The sequence below is a fragment of the Hyla sarda genome, chromosome 4 (genome assembly GCF_029499605.1).
Source record: "Hyla sarda isolate aHylSar1 chromosome 4, aHylSar1.hap1, whole genome shotgun sequence".
Taxonomy (NCBI): domain Eukaryota; kingdom Metazoa; phylum Chordata; class Amphibia; order Anura; family Hylidae; genus Hyla; species Hyla sarda.
Genome location: NC_079192.1, coordinates 69,841,324 through 69,863,859, shown reverse-complemented (window position 1 = coordinate 69,863,859; position 22,536 = coordinate 69,841,324). Strand labels below are relative to the sequence as shown.

Below are 22,536 nucleotides of genomic sequence, written 5' to 3'. Positions count from 1 at the left end.
GTGCGACCGGCCCCCCTGCACCCCCCACGCTACGCCTCTGGCGTAATGTGAAGATGCTGGCCCCAATGCAAAAACTGTTACAGGCCCCCCAGCTATAAGGCTTCATTTATGGCGCTGGTCTACTTCTATAGGAAAGATAAACTAAAAAGGCAAAAAAGAGCACTCCATAGTGAATTACCACTTAAAGGGGTACTCTGCACCCCTAGACATCTTATCCCCTATCCAAAGGATAGGGGATAAGATGTCAGATCGCCGGGGTCCCGCTGCTGTGGGCCCCCGGGATCTCGGCTGCTGCACCCACCTGTACGGCTTCCACCTCACACCGGCAATGCTGGAGGCTTCAGAGCCCGACCACAATGGCGGAAAAGCGTGACGTCACGACTCCGCCCGATGTTATGTCACGTCCCGCCCCCTCAATGCAAGTCTATGGGAGGGGGCGTGACGGAGTGTGAGGTGGAAGCCATACAGGTGGGTGCAGAAGCCAAGATCCCGGGGGCCCACAGCAGCGGGACCCTGGCGATCTGACATCTTATCCCCTATCCTTTGGATAGGGGATAAGATGTCTAGGGGTGCGGAGTACCCCTTTAACTGGTTCAAACCCACTAGGTGTGCATGGGCGCTTACCAAGGTTGGTTGCGCAACCCCAGCACAACAAAGGTAGAAAGCGAATGGTGGGTCTCACTGCAGCCTTCCACAATAGACAACCAAAACCAACGACCTCTAAAGTAGGTGGAAGTCCTTCGGGCGCTGAGAGACCACAAGTACAGGGTAAAAGTAACCAATGTTTATACCCAATATGTAACGCGTTTCGATGCTTGATGAAGCACTTAGGCGCAAAACGCATTGCATATTGGGAATAAACGTCTGTTACTTTTACCTGGTACCTGTGGTCTCTCAGCGCCCGAAGGACTTCCACCTACTTTGGATGTCGTTGGTTTTGGTTGTCTATAGGAAAGAGAGATCTTAAAGCTCCTTGACACCCTCTGCACCCCCTATAGTTATGCCCATGATAATACTGTCCACCATAGATCCACTTACAACAGATCCAGCTCCATATTAGTGTTCCCCAACTTGAGGATTTCCAACTACAACTCCCATCATGCCCTGACAGCCGGAGGGGATGGAGAGACGGCATGAAGGAAGTTGTAGTTTTGCAACAGCTGGAGAGTCACAGGATTGGGAAGATTGGTCTATATCAGTGGTCTTCAAATTGCGGACCTCCAGATGTCACCTAAACTACAACTCCCAGCATGCCTGGACAGCCAACGGCTGTCCAGGCATGCTGGGAGTTGTAGTTTAGGTGACACCAAGTTGTCTTAAGCTTAGGCGTCATGGACTTGGTGCCCATTAATGTGGAAGGCAGCACAGACCCCTGCTTTTTATCTGTTTTGCAGCATGATTCCCTCCTCCTGCTGCAGGGAGCTGAGGGGTTAACTGTTAGGTGGGCTGGGTTAGAGAGGAGGAAGGCTGTCAGCTAGGTCAGGAGAAGTGCTCCCTCCCCCTTCCTCACACTCATGGCAGCCATCTGAAGGGAAAGCCCCCCCATTGTACGTGTCATTTGTTTTCTGTTTTGTAACCCCCTGTTTAACAACAACAACAACAAAAAAAAAATATTATGATTTGGGATTCTAACAAGTTTTGGGACCTTTTCCTATAAGGTCGCTTGTATACTGCTTGTTCCTTCGGATTTCTGTTATCCCATTTGTTTTGATATTGGTTTTCCTCTTTGGATGTATTTTGATTATGCTTTCTTTAAAGGAGTAGTCCGCGCCCCCGGTGCTCCGGTACACTCCGGTACAGGTGTTCGGTCCCCGGGCTGTATTCTTCTTACTTCCTGTTAGCCCGGCACGTCACACGGAGCTTCAGCCTATCACCGGCCGCAGCGATGTCCCGCCTCGGCCAGTGATAGGCTGAAGCTCCGTGTGACGTGCCGGGCTAAGGCTGGGTTCACACCACGTTTTTCAAATACGGTTACCGTATACGGTTTTCCGCTAAAAAACGTATGGCAAAAACCGTATGCAACCTTATACAACCGTATGACTCCAAATTAAAACGAGTACGGTTTTTCCCCGTACGGTTCTATCCGTTTGCATCAGTTTTTGCCAACGGTTTTGCTATTTTGTTGGAATTAGTTTTCCAGCAATTTAATAAAGTTACTATTGTTCTATTGAAATTCCAATCTGCGCATGTGTCAACTCCAAGAAACGGATTAGAAAAACCGTGTGCAACCGTATTCTGAAATTCTATGTCCGGTTCTCATAGACAACAATGTTAAAAGAACCGCATATGGTTCGCATACGGTTTTCCAACCGGAGGCAAAAATGTGGTCGACAGCGTTTTTGCCTATGGTTGAAAAATCGGCAAAACCGTATCCGAGGCAAAACGGATGCAACCGTACACAACATTTGGAATACGGTTTACAATGCATTCTCTATGCATACGCTTTCGGATACGGTTGTATACGTTTTTTTTGCGGAAAACCGTATACGGTTACCGTATTTGAAAAACATGGTGTGAACCCAGCCTAACAGGAAGTAAGAAGAATACAGCCCGGGGACCGGACACCTGTACCGGAGTGTACCGGAGCTCCGGGGGCTCGTTGGCAGGTAAGAGAAAGTGTGTTTTCTTTTATTTTGCAGCACGGACGGGATAAAAGGAAAAAAGTGCGCGCCGGAGTACTCCTTTAAGTCACAGCTGGCGATGGAGAAGTGTTCGTGACTCCTGAATGGAGAGAGAAGGCTATGTGCCCACCGGGAAAAGTCCGGCGGCTGGCAGGGTGCTTCACCTGCTGCTGGGGCGGCAACCCACTCGAGATGGAAATTATAGAGGTTTTGAGAATGTTTAAGGTTGATAATAAAGCTGAGGCCGACCCCCATCGTCCATTAAAAGAGAGATTGTTGTCTTGGTTTTATTTTACAAAAAAAAGGTAGGGGGTGAAGCCCCTGGTAGAAGTATAAGACATACAACAAGTCTTGCAACATGTGGAGGTCCACCGTTAGTAGACCACTGCTCTATATCGTTGACCACAACGGTGACCCCCACCATACACGTTCCCAGGGACTCCATATAGACTGCCTGTATACAGTGCTCCCTCAAATTACAATATTAATTGGTTCTGGGACGACCATTGTATGTTGAAACCATTGTATGTTGAGACCAGAACTCTATGGAAACCTGGTAATTGGTTCTGAAGCCCCAAAATGTCATCCAAAAATAGGAAAAAGTGAGGATTAAAGAAAAATAAGTAGATAACTAATAAATCACTGTCTATGTCAGTGTTTCCCAAGCAGGGAGCCTCCAGCTGTTGCAAAACTACAACTCCCAGCATGCCCGGACAGCCTTTGGCTGTCCGGGCATGCTGGGAGTTGTAGTTTTGCAACAGCTGGGGGCACCCTGCTTGGGAAACACTGGTCTATGTAGAGGACAGGAGCTTCTTCAGGGTCCTGTACAGTACACACAGTGTCCTAAAAAAAAGTAACATGGAGTCGCCCTCACCTGGTGTCCAAAGTAGCAGCTAACCCTGGAACAGGTAAAGAGTAGTACAGAACATGTAATACCTCCCTGTACTGTAGGGGGCGCTACAAGACACCAGTCAGTGCATACACTTCAGAAATACAGGCGTTTTACCGGTAAATTGCCCATTCTGATTGGTCAGTTCTCTTGGCCATTGACGCGTTTCACAGATCTGGACTGTCCATAGCATTGTATGTCGAGTCTGGTTTCAACTTACAATGGTCCAGAGAAGACCATTGTATGTTGAAACTATTGTACGTTGAGGCCATTGTAAGTCGAGGGATCACTGTACTGAGCTTACGTTGCTGCAAGAGTAATTGTCTAGTTCAAATAAAGCTTGTTTATTTTAGGGGCGTGGCTAGCACGCAATGCACGCAGGGAAATGTAGTTCTCTTGCTGTGACACCGGGTGTCATGAGACTGAGCATTGTTTGTCCTTATCGAAAGGCGCTGGGATCCGTCTCGGATTGTCGCCCTGGACACAGGTTTCTGGCCGTTATTTATGACGTATGGATGGGGCTGTAAATTGTAATAGCGATCTACTACCGGGTCCTCCTGGGGCGCTGTGTAGAGATAGCGTTCTGTGGTATACTATATAGATCATATGGAAGGGTGCAGGGCTTATAATAATCACTCTATTATAGTCTACCTTCTATTTACTTACTATTAACGCTTTCAGGGAGAGACGCAGAGTAGTCACGTGACTGACGCCCTCTGTGCAGCTTTATGGTCGTCCTCCTGCAACTTTGTTGCAATATGTCAGTCACGTCTGATTCATCTCTCCGGGAGGATTGTAAGGTTTCCATAAAAATAAACTATTGGGGGAAAAAACGAAAGGCTACGAATGCCACATAAACTAACCCCACGTTTTTATCCCCTATAATGTTGTTCATGGCTTTTTATTATAGTAACACTTAGTATATAGGTCAGTGTGCCTCCAGCTGTTGCAAAACTACAACTGCCAGCATGCCCGGACAGCCTTCGGCTGTCCGGGCATGCTGGCAGTTGTAGTTTTGCAACAGCTGGAGGCACCCTGGTTGAGAAACACTGGTGTAGGCGTTTTTCGTATTATAAGTCATGTGATTTATGTGATCAAGGTTTTTCTTTTTTATTTATTAAATTATTTTTTTTTTTGCGTATTTTTTTTCTTTCCATAGAAGTCTATTATGGGATGAAAAACATCACAATTTCTTAAAAAAAAAAAAAAAAAAGGATTGCGCCTGAACCTAAAAACGCTGCACAGGCTGCATTCACATCTCGTTTTTGCAATACGGTTCCCGTATCAGGTTTTTTGTTAAAAAAAAAACGTATGCAGCCGAAGGCTGTCCGGGCATGCTGGGAGTTGTAGTTTTGCAACAGCTGGAGACACCCTGGTTGAGAAACACTGGTATAGGCGTTTTTCGTATTATAAGTCATGTGATTCATGTGATCAAGGTTTTTCTTTTTTATTTATAAAAATTTTTTTTTTTTGCGTATTTTTTTTCTTTCCATAGAAGTCTATTATGGGATGAAAAACATCACAATTTCATTAAAAAAAATGCAATACTCAGAGGATACTGGGATTTAAAAAAAACTGCGCCTGAACCTAAAAACGCTACATAAGCTGCATTCACATCTTGTTTTTTCCAATACGGTCCCCGTATCAGTTTTTTTTGTTAAAAAACGTATGTCTCAAAACAGGGCCGAACCGTGTACAACCGTATATACCTCTTATACGGTTTGAAAACAGATGTCCGGTTGCATACGGTTTAATACGTTTTTTTGAAGAAAAAAGACGGATATGGTTTTATGTTTGTCCTTAACCCCTTAAGGACGCAGCGTTTTTCCATTTTTGCACTTTCGTTTTTTCCTCATTACCTTTTAAAAATCATAACCCTTTCAATTTTGCACCTAAAAATCCATATGAGGGCTTATATTTTGCGCCACCAATTTGACTTTAATGACATCAGTAATTTTACCCAAAAAATCTACAGAGAAATGGAGAAAAAAATCATTGTGCGACAAAATGGAAGAAAAAACGCAATTTTGTAACTTGGGCTTCCGTTTCTACACAGTACATTTTTCATTAAAAATGACACTTTATCTTTATTCTGTAGGTCCATACGATTAAAATGATACCCTACCTATATAGGTTTGATTTATTATAATTTCGGAAAAAAAATCATAACTACATGCAGGAAAATGTATACGTTTAAAATTGTCCTTTTCTGACCCCTATGACTTTTTTATTGTTCCACGTACGGTAGGAGGGCTCATTCTTTGCACCGTGATCTGAAGTTTTTATCGGTACCATTATTGTATTGATCGGACTTTTTGATTGCTTTTTATTCATTTTTTTATGTTATAAAAAGTGACCAAAGTGAATTTTTTTCCGCGCACGCCATTGACCATGCAGTTTAATGAACGATATATTTTTTATAGTTCGGACATTTACACACGTGGAGATACCACATATGTTTATTTTTATTTATTTATTTTTTTTTATTGGAAAAGGGAAGGGGTTAAATGATCTCTAACTTTATTTTTTTTTTTTTCACTTTTTTTTTTTTTTGCAGTGTTATAGCTCCCATAGGGAACTATAACACTGCATACACTGATCTTTTACACTGATCACTGCAAAGCCATAGCTTTGCCTTGATCAGTGGTATTGGCGGTTGATTGCTCAAGCCTGGATTTCAGGCTTGCAGCAATCAATCGCCGTTCGGACGCACTGGAGGCAGGTAAGCCACCCTCCTGCTGCGTCCCAGCTGATCCAGACATCGCAATTTTATCACAATGTCCCGATCAGCCCGACTGAGCTGCCGGGATACTTTAATTTTCACTTTTAGACGCAGCGATCAACTTTGATCACCGCGTCTAAAGAGTTAATGCCGGACATCTGCCGGAACGGTGATGTCTGGCATTAGCCACGGGTGGGTATGATGCAAGCTCAGCTCCTGAGCTCACTTCATAACCCTCCCGTGCCGCAGCGCCGTATAAACCTGGCGCTTTGCGACAAGGGGTTAATTAAAGTTCTTCTTGTTCTATTTGTGGGAAGAACTTTAGGTGTACACTGCGCATGTGCAAACTTCAAAACCGTATGGTGCAAACCGGATGTAACCGGACAGTACGGTTCCCATAGGCCACCATTTAAAAAAAAATAAAAATTTATCCGGTTTTTCACCTGGACATAAAACCGTAGTATACTACGGTTTTGTGTACGGGAAAAAAAATGGATAAAACCGTAATTGAAGCAAAACGTACACAACCGGATGCTACGTTTGGCATACAGTTTTCAATGACATGTCTATACATACGGTTCCATACGGCTTCTACACTGATACCGGAAACGGGAACCGTATTGAATCGAGATGTGAATGCAGCCTTAGGCTAGGTCCACACTGCGTTCCTGCCCCTATAACTATTGACTCCAAGCTAACATCTGGCCATGGCGTATGTGGCCTAAAATTGTTTTTAAAAAAAAAGTAAAGTGGAATGCCAGCCTTTAAGGGGTCCTGTTTGTCCTGCTTTCAAGCACAGAACCCACATCTGGAAGGGCTACTGTTGTCCCTGACCTTTCCCAGCATTCCATGCGGCCAGAGACAATATGTCCTAAGTCACATGGTCGCCAGGGGGCGTGGCTATGCTTGCAGTGAGTGGGTGGATAGCACTACTCTTCAGTTTACACTTCAGTAAATCCCTTCCACTAGACATGAGCGAATTTACAGTAAATTCGATTCATCATGAACTTCTCGGCTCGGCAGTTGATGACTTTTCCTGCATAAATGAGTTCAGCTTTCAGGTGCTCCTGTGGGCTGGAAAAGGTGGATACAGTCCTAGTAAAGAGTCTCCTAGGACTGCATCCACCTTTTCCAGCCCACCGGAGCACCTGAAAGCTGAACTAATTTATGCAGGAAAAGTCATCAACTGCCGAGCCGAGAAGTTCATGACAAATCGAATTTACTGTAAGTTCGCTCATCTCTACCTTCCACTTTACCAGTTTACCATAAAATGGAAGGCAAGACAAAAAAAAATATTATTTGTGGGGGAGAAATCCGCAACATTTGGAGGTTTTGTTTTTACACAGTACACTTTATGGTAAAAATGTCTTGTTCTCTTCATTCTGTGGGTCAATTTATTTACTACAATATATCTCTAATATACCATACATCAATAATTTTTTTTTTGTGTTTTCAAATATTGTATTTTCTATTTGAAATCTGGCCACTAGGGGTCTCCCTCCTAGTGGCCGACTGCAGCTTGCTGTGACATCACAGCTGAATTTGGTTGGGCAATCAGTCGGAATTCAGTCAGCCTGAGTGTCAATCAGACAGGCGGGAGCGAGCACTGTGAACGCCGGGGCTGCACGCATTGGGTCACTTGTCTCGCACGCAGCCCGTCCCCTCCCCCGGCAGGGATATCTTGCACGGCAGATCCAGCGATGCTCCTATACTTCTCCCTGGGTAGCACATGAACTGCTAAACAGGGAGGAGGAGACCCCGGAGCAGCCTGCCGTGCTATTGGCGGTTCGTGTATGTACGTTCCTTAAAGGAGCGCAGCATAGATGAGGTGAGGGCTGAAGTCGGCGCCCAGCAGGAATCAGTGACGTGGCGCCTGCTGGGGAAGTCGGCTTCCTGCTCAGCCAGAGTGAGCAGCATAAGAGTAGCTGTTTAAAAGGTAGGAAAACATTTTTAAAAGGTAAGGAGGGCCGAGTATCCTCGCTCTCCGTCGCCGCCATCATGCCGTTACGCACGCCGACGCACGTACGCGACGACGTGATGACGAGGAAGGAGAGCGCCGGCCATACAGGGGATCCCTGAACGGAGAAGACGCCGAGGAGGCAGGTAAGGTCCCTCCCGGTGTCCTGTAAGCACTAACCCGGCTATTCAGTCGGGCTGTTCGGGACCGCCGCGGTGAAATCGCGGCGGTCCCGAACAGCCTGACTGAACAGCCGGGTTAGTGTCACTTTCCCTTCAGACGCGGCGGTCAGCTTTGATCACCGCGCCTGAAGGGTTAATACAGGGCATCACCGCGATCGGTGATATCCTGTATTAGCCGCAGATCCCGATCGTTGATGGCCGCAGGGACCGCCGCGATAGGGGTGTATTCGCCGTATAAGACGCACCGACTTTTCCCCCCCAGTTTTGGGGAAGAAAAAGCGCGTCTTATACGGCGAAAAATACGGTAACAATAGGTAGGGACAGGAAAAAATTATATACATGGTGGCAGCTACTCTTTAAACTTTTTTTTAAACAAAATTACTACCATATGTTTGAAAAATTCACTATTCTATTTTTTGCATTTACCCCATTCAACATACGGGATTGTATTATTTTTTACATTTCCCCACACGCTGATGAATGATATCAGAAGGCAGAGGATCGCTGCAGAGGCCCTGGAGCAGGTAAATGGTGCTCCGGCTGCCATCATGACTCATCAGACCCCTGCAATTGCGCTGTAGGTGGTCCGATGTTTCTCACAATGCCCTGCTAATACTTCAGACGCCATGACAAGTATTGATGTGTTAATGGCAGGCATCAGCATAATCACTGCTGCCTGCCAATACCGACGGGTCCGGGACCGTGGTCCATAAAGCGGGTACAGCTCCCAAGCTTGCTTCATAGTCTGAATGCCTCTCAGTAAATGTATGCCGTGTCCTGAAGGGTTAAAAATCGCCCTATTCTGACCTCTAACTATTTTCCCATATACATGGCTTATGAGGGCTATTATTTTGTGATCTGTAGTCTTTGGCGGTACCACTTTTTTGATTACTTTTTATTTCTTTTTTTTCTAAGATGTGTTGTGACCAAAAATCTGCAATTTTGGACTTTGGTATTTTTTTTACATTCGTCGTTACGGGACCATTAACATTTTATTGTAATAGTTCGGATACTTTCACATGCGGCCAAATATGTTTACTTTTTTTTTTTTTTTTTAATGGGAAAAGGGAGTGATTTAAAGGAGTACTCCAGGATGTCCCCTATCCTAAGGATAGAGGATACGTTTCAAATTGCAGGGGTTGGGGGGTCGACTGCTGGGACCCCCCACGATCTCCTGTACGGGGCCCTGGCAGTCTGTAGAAAGGGGGCGAGTTGACCACCACAAGAAGCTGCTCTGACACGCCCCCTCAATACAACTGTATGGGAGAGCCAGAGCACTGCATTTGGTAATCTCCGGCTCTGCCATAGTGCTGCATTGAGGAGGCATGTCGGCTGCCGCTTCATGAGGTGGTCAACACACGCTATTTGGCAAGAGAGCCAGTGCCCCAGCACTCGGACCCTCTGCGATCTGAAACTTATCCCTCTCCTTAGGATAGGGAATAAGTTTTCACATCCTGGAGTATTCCTGTAAATTTTTATTGGGGAGGGGCTTTAAAAAATATATATTTATTATTCAATTTCCATTTTTCAAGGCTATTACTATTACTATTAATAGCAATCTATTGTTACTAATGTTCAGTGCTATCGGTGATCTACTTGTACAGCCTGCCAGACGGCAGACCATGCAAGCAGATCCCTGAAGAGCGGCCCTGAAACAGGTGAGAAGAACTCTGACAGCCATCTTCACTTATTGGACCCCCCACCCCACCCCCGCAATTGTGCTGCAGGTGGTCCGAGCTCCGTTTCACATGACTAGCGTGCTTCCTCCGGCCGGAGGAAGCACGCTAGTCGTGTGAAGCGGAGCTCGTTCGCTCTTCACTGTCCCCCCACTACCCTCTTCCTTGTAATATGTGTATGTAAGTATACTTCAATAAAGAAGAATCCAGTCAGCTGAATTGGTGAGTTGCCGATGTTTCCTTTTCTTCTTTGAAAATATACGAACTGTTCCTACATACATCAGAGCACCACTATCAGCATACCTTGCTGCATCTATATCCAGCATACATTCCCGTATACCCATTGCTTCAAGCATTGCTGTGTTACCCTTCTTTGTGAACTGGTCTGATGAGTGTCCCTAAGCCCCACAATGGCTTTAAATGCCGTGATCAGTATTAATAATCAACTGGTGCCAGTAAATTAAACAGATTTGTAAATGACTTCAATTAAGAAATCTTCACCCTTCCAGTACTTTTTAGCAGCTGTTGTATGCTCCAGAGGAAATTCTTTTCTTTTTGAATTTCTTTTTTGTCTTGTCCACAGTGCTCTCTGCTGACACCTGATGCCCGTATCAGGAACTTTCCAGAGCAGGAGACAGTCCCCATAGCAAACCTATGCTGCTCTGGACAGTTCCTGACATGGACAGAGGTGTCAGCAGAGAGCACTGTGGACAAGACAAAAAGATTTTTTAATTGAAGTCATTTACAAATCTGTACCAGTTGATTTAAAAAAAATATATGTTTTCCACCGGAGTACCCCTTTAATCCTGGCATCTAAAGGATTAATGCGCTCCCATCATAGTTGGAATGCCGTTTAAGGCCTAATTGTACGTTCTGGTGTGGTAAGTGCTAGGTCACCAGGACGTATACTTACATCCAATGTCGTTAAGGGGTGAAAGGGACTCTGTCAGCTGCAACTCAGATTCCAACCTGCTCACTCCTCCTTCCATTCCTTTCCCTGCGTTTAGCTCCCTGCCGAAACCATATGAACTGTTCTGTGTCAATGCCAGTGTTTCCCAACCAGTGTGCCTCCAGCTGTTGCAAAACTACAACTCCGAGCATTTGGCTGTCCGGGCATGCTGGGAGTTGTGGTTTTGCAACAGCTGAAGGCACACCGGTTGGGAAACACTGGTCTATGCTGTGAATAGAAAAGCTCTCATTACCTCTCTCCCAGCAACAAGTATACAGCAGATTCCCAGTCAGAGGATTCTCCGATATCTCCAGCATAACTAGACGGCTGACAGACAGCTGTATCCTCACATAGAAGTGTAGTTCAAGTGTAGTATCTGTTCTTATCAGTTTCATGCTGGTGGCAGGCAATGCCAGTGTGGAGCTGGTGGGGATGGGTGCTGCATGTAGAGGGCAGGTGTACCAGGGCATTCCGGGGCTGGTTCTGAGGAATCAGCCCGACGGCTGCCCCGATGTGACCTGCTTCTTCCGGGTCTCGCCATGAGGCTGAGAGGGTCTAGAGCCGAGGTACTTTTGTGCCTCGGGGAGTGGTGACCATGAGGTCCCGAAACTTACAGGGTGTACTGGCTCACTGAGTGGCAGCACTGGCACCATGAACTCTTCACCTTGTGGCACTCACCTCTTGATTCCCGCCTTCTGGCTAGGATCAGAGAAATATTTATAGATCCGGCCAGATGTCCGGACAGTATACCTGCGCACATTCACATTCACTTATTGATTTCTTTTTGTCACTGTGTCACTTTTTGCATGTTGTGTGTCCACAGGATTTGTCAGGATGCGGTAGCCCTTCTGGGTATCCCTCCTGTGTTCATTAGGTTCCGCAGCTCCCTGCAAACACCCCGGGTACTCGTGCTTTGGCAGGGTACCTACAGTTATCGGCTCTGCGGGCAGATACCTTAGCTAACGTCAAGGGGGATGCCGGGAGCATTTGTGGTCCCTTAGTAGCTTCGGCGAAAAGGGACATTGAACCTGGAACCTCGCAGGTACCTTTTGGTCCGGAGGCGAAGGGTAAGATTTGTTGGGGGGCCTCTCTCCTATCGGAGAAGGGCTTGCGATAGACCGCATCCTCTGTGCACTTTTTTTTGTGTAACACGTTTGCACTTTTTCTTGCACTTTGGGTGATTCGAGAGCACGTTCCTCGGCACTTAAAGGGGTACTCCGGCGCTTAGACATCTTATCCCCTATCCAAAGAATAGGGGATAAGAATCCTGATCGCGGGGGTCCCGCCTCTGGGGACCCCTGTGATCTTGCAAGCAGCACCCCAGTTAAAATCAGTCCCCGGAGCATGTTCACTCCGGGTCTGATTACCGGCGACCACGGGGCAGGCAGCGTGTGATGTGACGCCTCCGCCTCCATGTGACATCACGATCCGCCCCTCAATGCAAGCCAGTAATCAGACTCGGAGCGAACATGCTCCGGAGACTGATTTAAACTGGGGTGCTGCGTGTAAGATCACGGGGGTCCCCAGCGGCGGACCCCCGCGATCAGGCATCTTGTCCCCTATCCTTTGCATAGGGGATAAGATGTCTAAGCCTCGGAGTACCCCTTTAAGAAAATAAGAAGTGTATACAAAACTTCCTGTCATTTGCAGATTCTCATCTTAAAGTAACAAATCTCTCTTTTTTTTTGTAAGGTTTATGTTGGGGTCTGCCCAAGGTATCCTGCGAGCACTCCAGCATAACTGTGCCCACTTGTTGCCCCGGAGAGGCATTTCCCACTTTCCTCCGCTGAGGATGAGGCTGATTCAATTCCAGAGCCCAGCGTCTGCAGGTCAGAGGATCGGATTAGAGCTGGAGGGAGAAAAGGTCATTGACCTGACTGCCTTCCATCCCTCATTGCCATGTAGGATGAGGGAATTCCTGGAAGGTGGTGAGGAAACCCTGCAGATAGCTAAGAGGTAAAAATACTTATTCTGACTAAGGGTATCTTCACACTGATTAATATTTGTCGGAATTCTCCCTGAAAAAATCAGTGCGGAATTCCGCGTGGCATAGGAGACATTATTTAAAAAATAATAATTTTTTTGTGCGAATTCTGCGGTAAAGTGTGGCGGACTGAAACATTTTTTTACATTGAGTTCTATGGGGTTAGGACGCAAATTCCGCATGAAGAAAGAACACGTTCATTCTTCATGCGGAACGGAATTCAGTGACAGAATTCCGCTAGCGGAAATTCCTCAGTGTGAACTGAGGAGCAGAAATGTAATTACATACTATGGGGTTTTTCAGTGCTGAATGAATTGGAGAGGAATAAGCGAGCAGAATTACTCCAGAAATTCCTGAAGATTTCATTGAAGATACGGCCACTACTTTTTTGCCCCGTATCCGGTTTTGTGACCGGACCTAAAACCGTGGTATGACCCTGGTCCAATAAGCCCACCCATACCTCCAGCACATCATAATTATGCACGCGTCCAATTAGCCCACCCATACCTCCAGCACATCATAATTATGCACGCCTATCTGAGAGATTTACGAATCTGTCAGATGGAAATAAAACACCCTCATAACTCCGGGACGGGGCAGATCAACAAACCGTTAAAGGGGTACTCCCCTGTTAAGCGTTTGGGACAAACTGTGAATGCTGGAGCCGGCGTCGGGAGCTCTTGATTTCATAGCCCCGCCCCCTCATGACATCACGCCCCTCCCCCTCAATGCTAGTCTATGGGAGGGGCTTGACGGCTGGGAGGGGCCCCGTCCTAGAGACTTGCATTGAGGGGGTGGGGCATGACGTCATGAGGGGGTGGGGCTATGATGTCACACGCTCCCGGCGCTGGCTCCAGGGTTTGGAACAGTTTGTTCCAAACGCTGAGCAGCGGACTACCCCGTTAAAACATATGTGATCAGCCCTCCCTAAGGAATCTATACATACCAGTGTGATTTTAGAAATGATCACATGTTAAGGGGAAGGTAACACGTTCTGTCAGCTGACTTTGCTACCCATTGGCTTGAAACACACGTGTGATCCTATCTTAAAGGAGTTCTCCGGTGCTTACACATCTTATCCCGCTCCGCTCCTCAATGCAAGCCTACGGGATGGGGCGTGATGTCACACGGGGGCGGGGGCGTGACGTCACACGCCGCCGGCCCTGTAGTCGCCCATAATCAGACCCGGAGCGAACGCGAACGTAATCAGACCCGGGGTGCCGCGTGCATGATCACGGGCGTCCCCAACTGCGGGACTCCCGTGATCAGGCATCTTATCCCCTATCCTTTGGATAGGGGATAATATGTATAAGCACCGGAGTACCCCTTTAAGGGGGTTATCCAGTCCTATAAAAGGAATGGCCTATTCTCAGGATAGGACGTTCTATATTAGATTGGCAGGCGTCTGACTCCAGGCATCATCTGAAGGGGCTGCAGCACTCATGATACTGTAGCCCTATTCAGTATTTACCAGGGTACTGCAGCGTTGTCCTTCACAAGCGGCAATACCCTGCACCACTGCTACAGTGATATGGTGAAAGTGCTGGTGAACATTGTAGAGGCTGCAGCGCTCACACAAACACCACAGTTACATTAAACCGCCAATCATTAAGTGTGCCAGGAATTGACCCCTGTGATCTAGTATTTATGGCAGCCCCGATAACAGGCCATGCATTTGATAAAGCTGGATAACCCCTTAAATGCTGTATACCTTTATAACAACTGGAGCTCCATCCTTTAAAAACAAAGTTTCATACACGACTATGGGTTCCATGTTGTTGACACTCATACTTTTATCTTCTAATTGACGCCATTTCTTGCCTTTCAGGGCCCTGGACTCTGGTCAGCACATCCTGAGCCGCTCTCAGCTCTCAATCCTGTCTCCCATCACCAACCCTGAGAAGGTTATTTGTGTTGGGATGAACTATGTTGACCACTGCCTGGAGCAAAACGTCCCTGTTCCGAAAGAACCCATCATCTTCAGCAAGTTCTCCAGCTCCATCGTCGGTCCATATGACTCCATTGTGCTTCCTGCAGAAAGTCAGGTGCCTATGGTCATGTTGAGAGGCGGGAAATGTGTTGCCATCTTATTGTGAACTAGGTTATGTATTTGATCTTAATAAGAAATGTAGTGAGAACCATTACAAGTGCACTGAAGGAACATAGGGGGAGATTTAGCAAAACCTGTCCAGAGAAAAAGTTGCCCAGGTGGCCATAGTAACCAATCAGATCGCTTATTTAATTTTTAGAGGCCTTATTAAAACTGAAAGAAGCAAGCTGATTGGTTGCTATGGGCAACTTTTCCTCGGGACAGGTTTTGATAAATCTCCCCCATAGAACAAATTCTAGAAGGAGAACATCGGCAAAAATGAACCAATCCCCTATCCAAATGATGGGGGTTAAGTAGCTGATTGCAGGAGTTCGACAACCCCCCAGCCCCCCCCCCCCCCCCCGCAATCTTCAGGATGGGACCCAGCGCTCAGTGAGGAGCATGGGCTGCAGACAACACGTGCTCCATTCATTTCTATGGGAGCACCGAAAAGACCCAAGTACAACACTCAGGCATCATCAGCACTCTACCAGAAATGAATGGAGGGCGGGCATGCTAGAGTTCTCCTTTAAAGGGGTTTAAAACTTTTTTTTTTTTTTTTTTTTTTAAATCAACTGGTGCCAGAAAGTTAAACAGTTTTGTTAATGAAATGGAAGTTCTTTTCTTTTTGGATTTCTTTTCTGTCATGACCACAGTGCTCTTTGCTGACAACTCTGTCCATTTTAGGAACTGTCCTGAGCAGCATATGTTTGCTATGGGGATTTTCTCCTGTTCTGGACAGTTCCTGACATGGACAGAGGTGTCAGCAGAGAGCACTGTGGTTGTGACAGAAAAGAAATCCAAAAAGAAAATAATTTCCTCTGTAGCATACAGCCACTAATGAGTACTAGAAGGATTAAGATTTTTTAAATAGAAGTAATTTACAAATCTAAAAAAAAATAGAAAAAATCTCAGCTCACCTGGGACTTGCGCGGCTACCTCCAGACATCAAGGAAAAATAGGAAAAAAAAGGCCAGCAAGTAGAAGCATAGAAAAACTTTTCTTTATTCAGGAATCTTCCATTAAAAAACCTTCAGGTGGCAGACAAACATGGACATGCAAAAATACAAAAACTGCACATGTAGAAAAAGGGGTCCCAAGCAATAGCTGACACGTTTCCGATCTATCGATCCTTACTCATAGCTTGCTAATACTCAAATGAAGCATCCCTATACATCCTTGCATATATAAGGATGCCTCATTTGAGTATTAGCAAGCTATGAGTAAGGATCGATAGATCAGAAACGTGTCAGCTATTGCTTGGGACCCCTTTTTCTACATGTGCAGTTTTTGTATTTTTGCATGACCATGTTTGTCTGCCACCTCAAGGTTTTTTAATGGAAGATTCCTGAATAAAAAAAAGTTTTTCTATGCTTCTACTTGCTGGCCTTTTTTTAAAAACTATTTTTCCTTAATTTACAAATCTGTTTAACTTTCTTGCATCAGTTGATTTAAAAAAGAAAGTTTTCCACTGGAGTACCCCTTTAAGCAACTTCAGGAGCTCCAGGTAGAAGTGATGACTCATATGCAGGGGATGGCACATATTTTAGGCTCTGTTCACATCTGCGTTGGAGGCGCACTAGGAATTTCCGCCGCCGATTCCATCACATTTGACTGTAGAAGTAGTGCCGCATGCAGTGCTAATTTTACCGTGCAAATGACAGACCCCTCAGCAGAACCTGACAGGCCCCATTGTAAGACAAAGGGATCTGTTATAAAGGAAACCACAACGCAGGTGTGAACAGTGCTTTAAAGCTGCCCACTCTTAAAGGTGTCTTATACATGCCACTCTGCTGACTGAAAACATAATAAATAGCATTTGGAAGAATCTTTGTATAACTCTTCATTATGGTAGATTTCTGGAGGGACACCTTTTGCATTTGTGTATCCCCAACCAGGGTGCCTTAAAGGGGTATTCCAGGAAAAAACTTTTTTTTATATATCTCAACTGGCTCCAGAAAGTTAAACAGATTTGTAAATTACTTCTATTAAAAAATCTTAATCCTTTCAGTACTTATGAGCTTCTGAAGTTAAGGTTGTTCTTTTCTGACTAAATCCTCTCTGATGACACCTGTCTCGGGAAACGACCAGTTTAGAAGCAAATCCCCATAGCAAACCTCTTCTAAACTGGGCGTTTCCCGAGACAGGTGTCATCAGAGAGGATTTAGACAGAAAAGAACAACCTTAACTTCAGAAGCTCAAAAGTACTGAAAGGATTAAGATTTTTTAATAGAAGTAATTTACAAATCTGTTTAACTTTCTGGAGCCAGTTGATATATATAAAAAAGTTTTTTCCTGGAATACCCCTTTAACTTAAAGGGGTATTCCAGGCAAAAACTTTTTTTATATATCAACTGGCTCCGGAAAGTTAAACAGATTTGTAAATTACTTCTATTAAAAAATCTTAATCCTTCCAATAGTTATTAGCTTCTGAAGTTGAGTTTCTGTTTTCTGTCTAACTGCTTTCTGATGACTCACGTCCCGGGAGCTGTCCAGCTCCTATGGGGATATTTTCCCATCATGCAAGGGATATTCTCCCATCATGCACAGCTCCCGTGACGTGACATCATCATTGAGCAGTTTGACAGAAAACTTCAGAAGCTAATAACTATTGGAAGGATTAAGATTTTTTTAATAGAAGTAATTTAAACAGATTTGTAACTTTCCGGAGCCAGTTGATATATGAAAAAAAGTTTTTGCCTGGAATACCCCTTTAAAGTGTTTGCAAAACTACAACTCCTAGCATGCCCGGACAGCCTTTGGCTGTCCGGGCATGCTGGAGGTTGTAGTTATGTATTTGGCTGTCCGGGAATTCTGGGAGTTGACAAACACTCATGCACAGAATTATCATGGGCTCTTTAACAACACCTTAAAGGGGTTGTCCAGTTAAAAATAATGTATCCCCTATGCACAGGATAGGGGATAAGTATCTGATCCATCGGTCAAACCCCCCCTGCGACCCTCAGAACAGGGTCCTGCTCTCAGAGAGTGCATGTGCTGCAGACCACACACGCTCCATTCATTCTTATGGGAGTGCTGAAGATACCAGAGTACAGCACTGGGGCATCTCTGGCGCTCTCATAGAAATGAATGGACGATGTAGCGAGAGCAGGGGCCCTGTTCTGGAGATCGTGGCAAATCCCACCAGTTGGACCCTGCATGATCAGATGCAAGTTGTTTTGCACTAGACAACCCCTTTAAAAGGTGGTATACAGGATTAGAAATGCAGAGCCGTTTTTTTTTTTTTGTAAAAACTGCACCACATTTGTCCTCAGGTTGTGTGTGGTATTGCAGTTCAGTTCCAGTGAAATGAGTGGAGCCAAGTTGTAATATCACACACAATCTGGGGACAGGTTGGAAAAAATAAGCCCTACTTTTTTTTCCCCATACCGCATTTAAAGGTTGTTAAAAATCTGACTATCCTTAGGCTAGGTTCACACTACAGAATTTCCAAATTTTGGTCGGAAATTCCGGTGCAGCAGAAACCCATTGCTGGCAGCAGACATTCTGCTGACACTAGACAACCGGCTCATGCTATATCTGAACATGGTTAAAAGGGTTGTCCTAAAAATGTATTAAAAAATTAATAGGTTTCTTTATTCTAGCATTTGATAGGTTGCTACTACTGTTGTGAACCACTAGATGGCACTATTACATTACCATTGTATATCTGTGCCTCTTGTTCTTCAGTGCTGATGTTCTTATACTACTCTATTTGCAGGAAGTGGATTGGGAAGTTGAACTTGCTTTCATCATAGGAAAAAGAGGGAAAAATATCAAGGTAAAAATAGATAAATGCATAGATGCATGATCATATATTAACTGTAAACTACAATTCTCAAAATGAGACCTCATCGGATTCAAAGTACACCAAGCTTCCTTGAATTTTTTATTAGTCTATCACTTCTCCTTCAGAACACTGCTTTTTAAGCTTAAAGGGGTACTCTGCCTCTAGACATCTTATCCCCTATCCAAAGGATAGGGAATAAGATGTCTGATCGCGGGGGTCCTGCCGCTGGGGACCCCCGCAATCTCCCTGCAGCACCCAGCATTTGTTTAGAGCGTTGGGTGCAGTGACGGAGGCTCGTGATGTCACGGTCACGCCCCCTCAATGGAAGTCTATGGGAGGGGGCGTGACTGTCGTCACGCCCCCTCCCATAGACTTCCATTGAGGGGGCGTGGCCGTGACGTCACGAGCCTCCGCCTCGCACCGCCAGTCACCTGGCACAGAGCGAAGTTCGCTCTGTGCGCCAGATGTCTGGGGTGCTGCAACGGAGATCGTGGGGGTCCCCAGCGGTGGGACCCCCGCGATCAGACATCTTATCCCCTATCCTATGGATATGAGATAAGATGTCTAGGGACGGAGTACCCCTTTAAATACATGAGACTCAGATTTCTAAAGTCCGATGTCCAGGTCAGAAACCTTCTCAGTATCCAGAAAAATGCTCTAGTATAAATCGGTAAGTTGAAGAGGTGCAGCTTGTCCCTTGTGTGGAGGTAGTAGCTCCCACATTTGACTTACACCCTTTATTCAGACACATTTCTACTGTATACACAGGAGCAGGACGCAATGGAGCATGTGGCTGGATTTACTGTGGCTCATGATGTTAGTGCTCGTGACTGGCAAATGAAAAAGAATGGCAAGCAGTGGCTTCTGGGTAAAACATTTGACACTTTCTGTCCAATGGGCCCAGCGCTGGTCACAAAAGACTCTATTTCAGGTACTTCTGGTCATTTACATTATACATTTATGACAAAAATATATTGTTCATGACACTTTGATGAAATGACCAAAACAAAACTTTGTATAAGTTAATAGAAGACACAACAGTAAGAAACTCTGTAATGTATCTTATCAAAGAAAAATGCTTCTTTCTAAATTCTCTCCCTTCTAAACTCATCGGGGGAGATTTATCAAAACCTGTGCAGAGGAAAAGTGGACCAGTTGCCCATAGCAACCAATAAAATCACTTAAATTTTTAAAAAGTCCTCTGAAAAATGAAAGAGGCGATCTGATTGGTTGCTATGGGCAACTGCTCCACTTTTCCTCTACACAGGTTTTGATAAATCTTCCCCATCATGTACTATGCAAAAACAGCTTTAAGAGGTCATCCAGGAATAGAAAAACAGAAATAATTTCTTTCCAAAACCGTTCCATGTCTGTCTCCAGGTTGGGTGTGGTATTACAATTTGGCTCCATTCACTTCAATGGAACTGAGCTGCAGAACCACAACGAACCTGGAGACAGACGGGGAGTGGTTTAGGAAATAAATTACCTCTGTTTTTCTATTCCTGGATAATCCCTTTAAATCTGTCTTTAGGAATGAAAGAGGCTCACTGAGGGATTAAGTGACATGCTGCCCATAGAAGTCTATGGTGAGGGGGGTTAATAGACATGCATAGGATAAGGCATAAGGCTATCCTTCATATAAGATAAAGCCATGTACTATTCATAGTATTCAGAATATTGGGCAGACCAGATGGGCCAAATTCAGCTAAAATAATTACAACTCCAGTATAATCCAGGTAAATACTGGTGCATGGTAATAGTACACACCTCCTGACGAAGTAGTGCAAACTACGAAACGGCGCAAGGCGGCATGGGGTCCCAATATGACGCACAGTACCATGTCTGCTTAAGGTATGGGTCTTTTACCATAATATTATATTTCTATGCTTGATATTTTACCACTGTGAGGTCAGTCTAACCATTCCTGCTGGAGTGGTACTAAGGTGATAACTATATCATCTAAGACTTATGGGTAAATCTTGTGCTCTTATCTTGGGGTGCATGTTTTTATAGGTTCGGCATACTGTCTATGTCTTTTTTTTTTTATTCATTTTTTATACTTGTACTAATAAAGCTTTATATTTTTGGGTATTATACTGGAGTTGTAAATATTTCAGGTAGCACTTATTGGTTCCTATATATTGAATGGGTTGTCATACCTGTTGTAATATTGGTTCCTGCGGGAGAGTGTAGGTTTTAGATGGGCCAAATGTTTCTTATCTGCCGACACATTCTATGTTTCTATTAGTAGCTGCAAAGTGAAACAGTAATGTAGCTGAAAGCTTTAGTGTTTTTTTCTCACCTCTAGATTCACAGCTTACACTGCTCAGCATTGCTTCATAACATTTTCCATGTTGCTACTGCTTTTTAGGATTAACAGGGACATAGGGCAGCAGGATTATATCTTCCATGTGTGTGCAGTGTATAGAAACATCAAAAAGTCAGTGAACCACTAGCTCAGGAACATTTGAACATTAGAAATAAATATTGCAGAGCAGAAAACAAGATACTCATTTTATAATGGCCAGAAATAGTGCTATTCGTCATGTACACATATGATAGCTTGTTCTTCAAACTTTAACCCCTTAAAAGGGAAACTCCGATGGAAACAAGTAGAAAACAAATGTTTTCAAATCAACTGGTGCCTGAAAGTTAAACAGATTTGTAAATTACTTTTATAAAAAAAATTTTGATCCTTCCAGTACTTATTAGCTGCTGTATAAAACAGAGACATTTGTGAATTTCTTTTCTGTCTGACCACAGTGCTCTCTGCTGACATGTCAAGAACTGTCCAGATTAGAAGCAAATCCCCATAGAAAACCTATCCTGCTCTGGACAGTTCCTGACACGGACAGATGTGTCACAGAGAGCACTATGGTCAGACTGGAAAGAACTTCACACATTTCTCTGTAGTATCCAGCAGTTGAGAAATACTAGAAGAGTTTAGATTTTTTTTAAATAGAAGTAATTTACAAATCTGTTTAACTTTATTGCACCAGTTGATTTGAAAATATATTTTTTTCCACCGGAGTACCCCTTAAGGACAGGCTCATTTTGGCCTTAAAGGGGTTATCCAGCATAAGGTGATTTTAGTAGGTACCTGGCAGGCAGTAATGGACATGCTTAGGAAGGATCAATGGTTATGTTGTGAGATTACCATAACACTGTGGCTAGCTGTTTGTGAACTGGTATTTCCTGTTTGACTTTTCTTTTTTTGACTACAAATCCCACAATTCCATCTTCCTCCCTCCCACACATCAGCCACCCCACCCATTGAAACATAAATGAGCCGCATCCATTCAAATCAGGGTGCCTCCAGCTGTTGCATTAGTTGCAGTTGATCTCTCTCCCACCAAGCGATCCCTCCACCCATTGAAGCAGACAGGCTCCCTGTCATCAGCTGACTAGTGAGTCAGGTCTCGGCCGCATTGCAACCTGGGAAAAATCTGAGACAACATTCTATAAATATTGGGGTGAAAATCACAGAAGAATTGTGAGAAAACCATCACACACACACACAGGTACAGACACTATATTATGAACTACACTAACTTTACAGCCCCTGTAGCATAGTGAAATAAAAAAAAAAATCCTGGAATACCCCTTTAAGGACATGCCCAGTTTTCATTTTTGCACTTTTGTTTTTTTCTCCTTCCCTTCTAAAAACTATAACACTT

General features: G+C 44.7%; 1 protein-coding gene across 4 annotated transcripts in view; it reads left to right on the top strand.

The window, feature by feature from the left end:
- Positions 1-3,877: 3,877 nt before the first annotated feature.
- LOC130366829 (fumarylacetoacetate hydrolase domain-containing protein 2) overlaps positions 3,878-22,536 on the top strand; it is a 30,118-nt gene continuing 11,459 nt past the window's right edge. For 2 of the 4 annotated variants that reach the window (XM_056569211.1, XM_056569210.1), the window contains exons 1-5: positions 3,878-3,997; positions 12,689-12,952; positions 14,809-15,025; positions 18,791-18,850; positions 19,628-19,790. In XM_056569211.1, the coding sequence (XP_056425186.1) occupies positions 3,882-3,997; positions 12,689-12,952; positions 14,809-15,025; positions 18,791-18,850; positions 19,628-19,790 (820 nt within the window). In that variant the 5' untranslated portion in view covers positions 3,878-3,881. Of the gene's footprint in view, positions 3,998-4,045; positions 4,099-4,124; positions 4,306-12,688; positions 12,953-14,808; positions 15,026-18,790; positions 18,851-19,627; positions 19,791-22,536 lie in introns of those variants that run through there. The other 2 variants (XM_056569213.1, XM_056569212.1) reach the window with 2 other exon arrangements.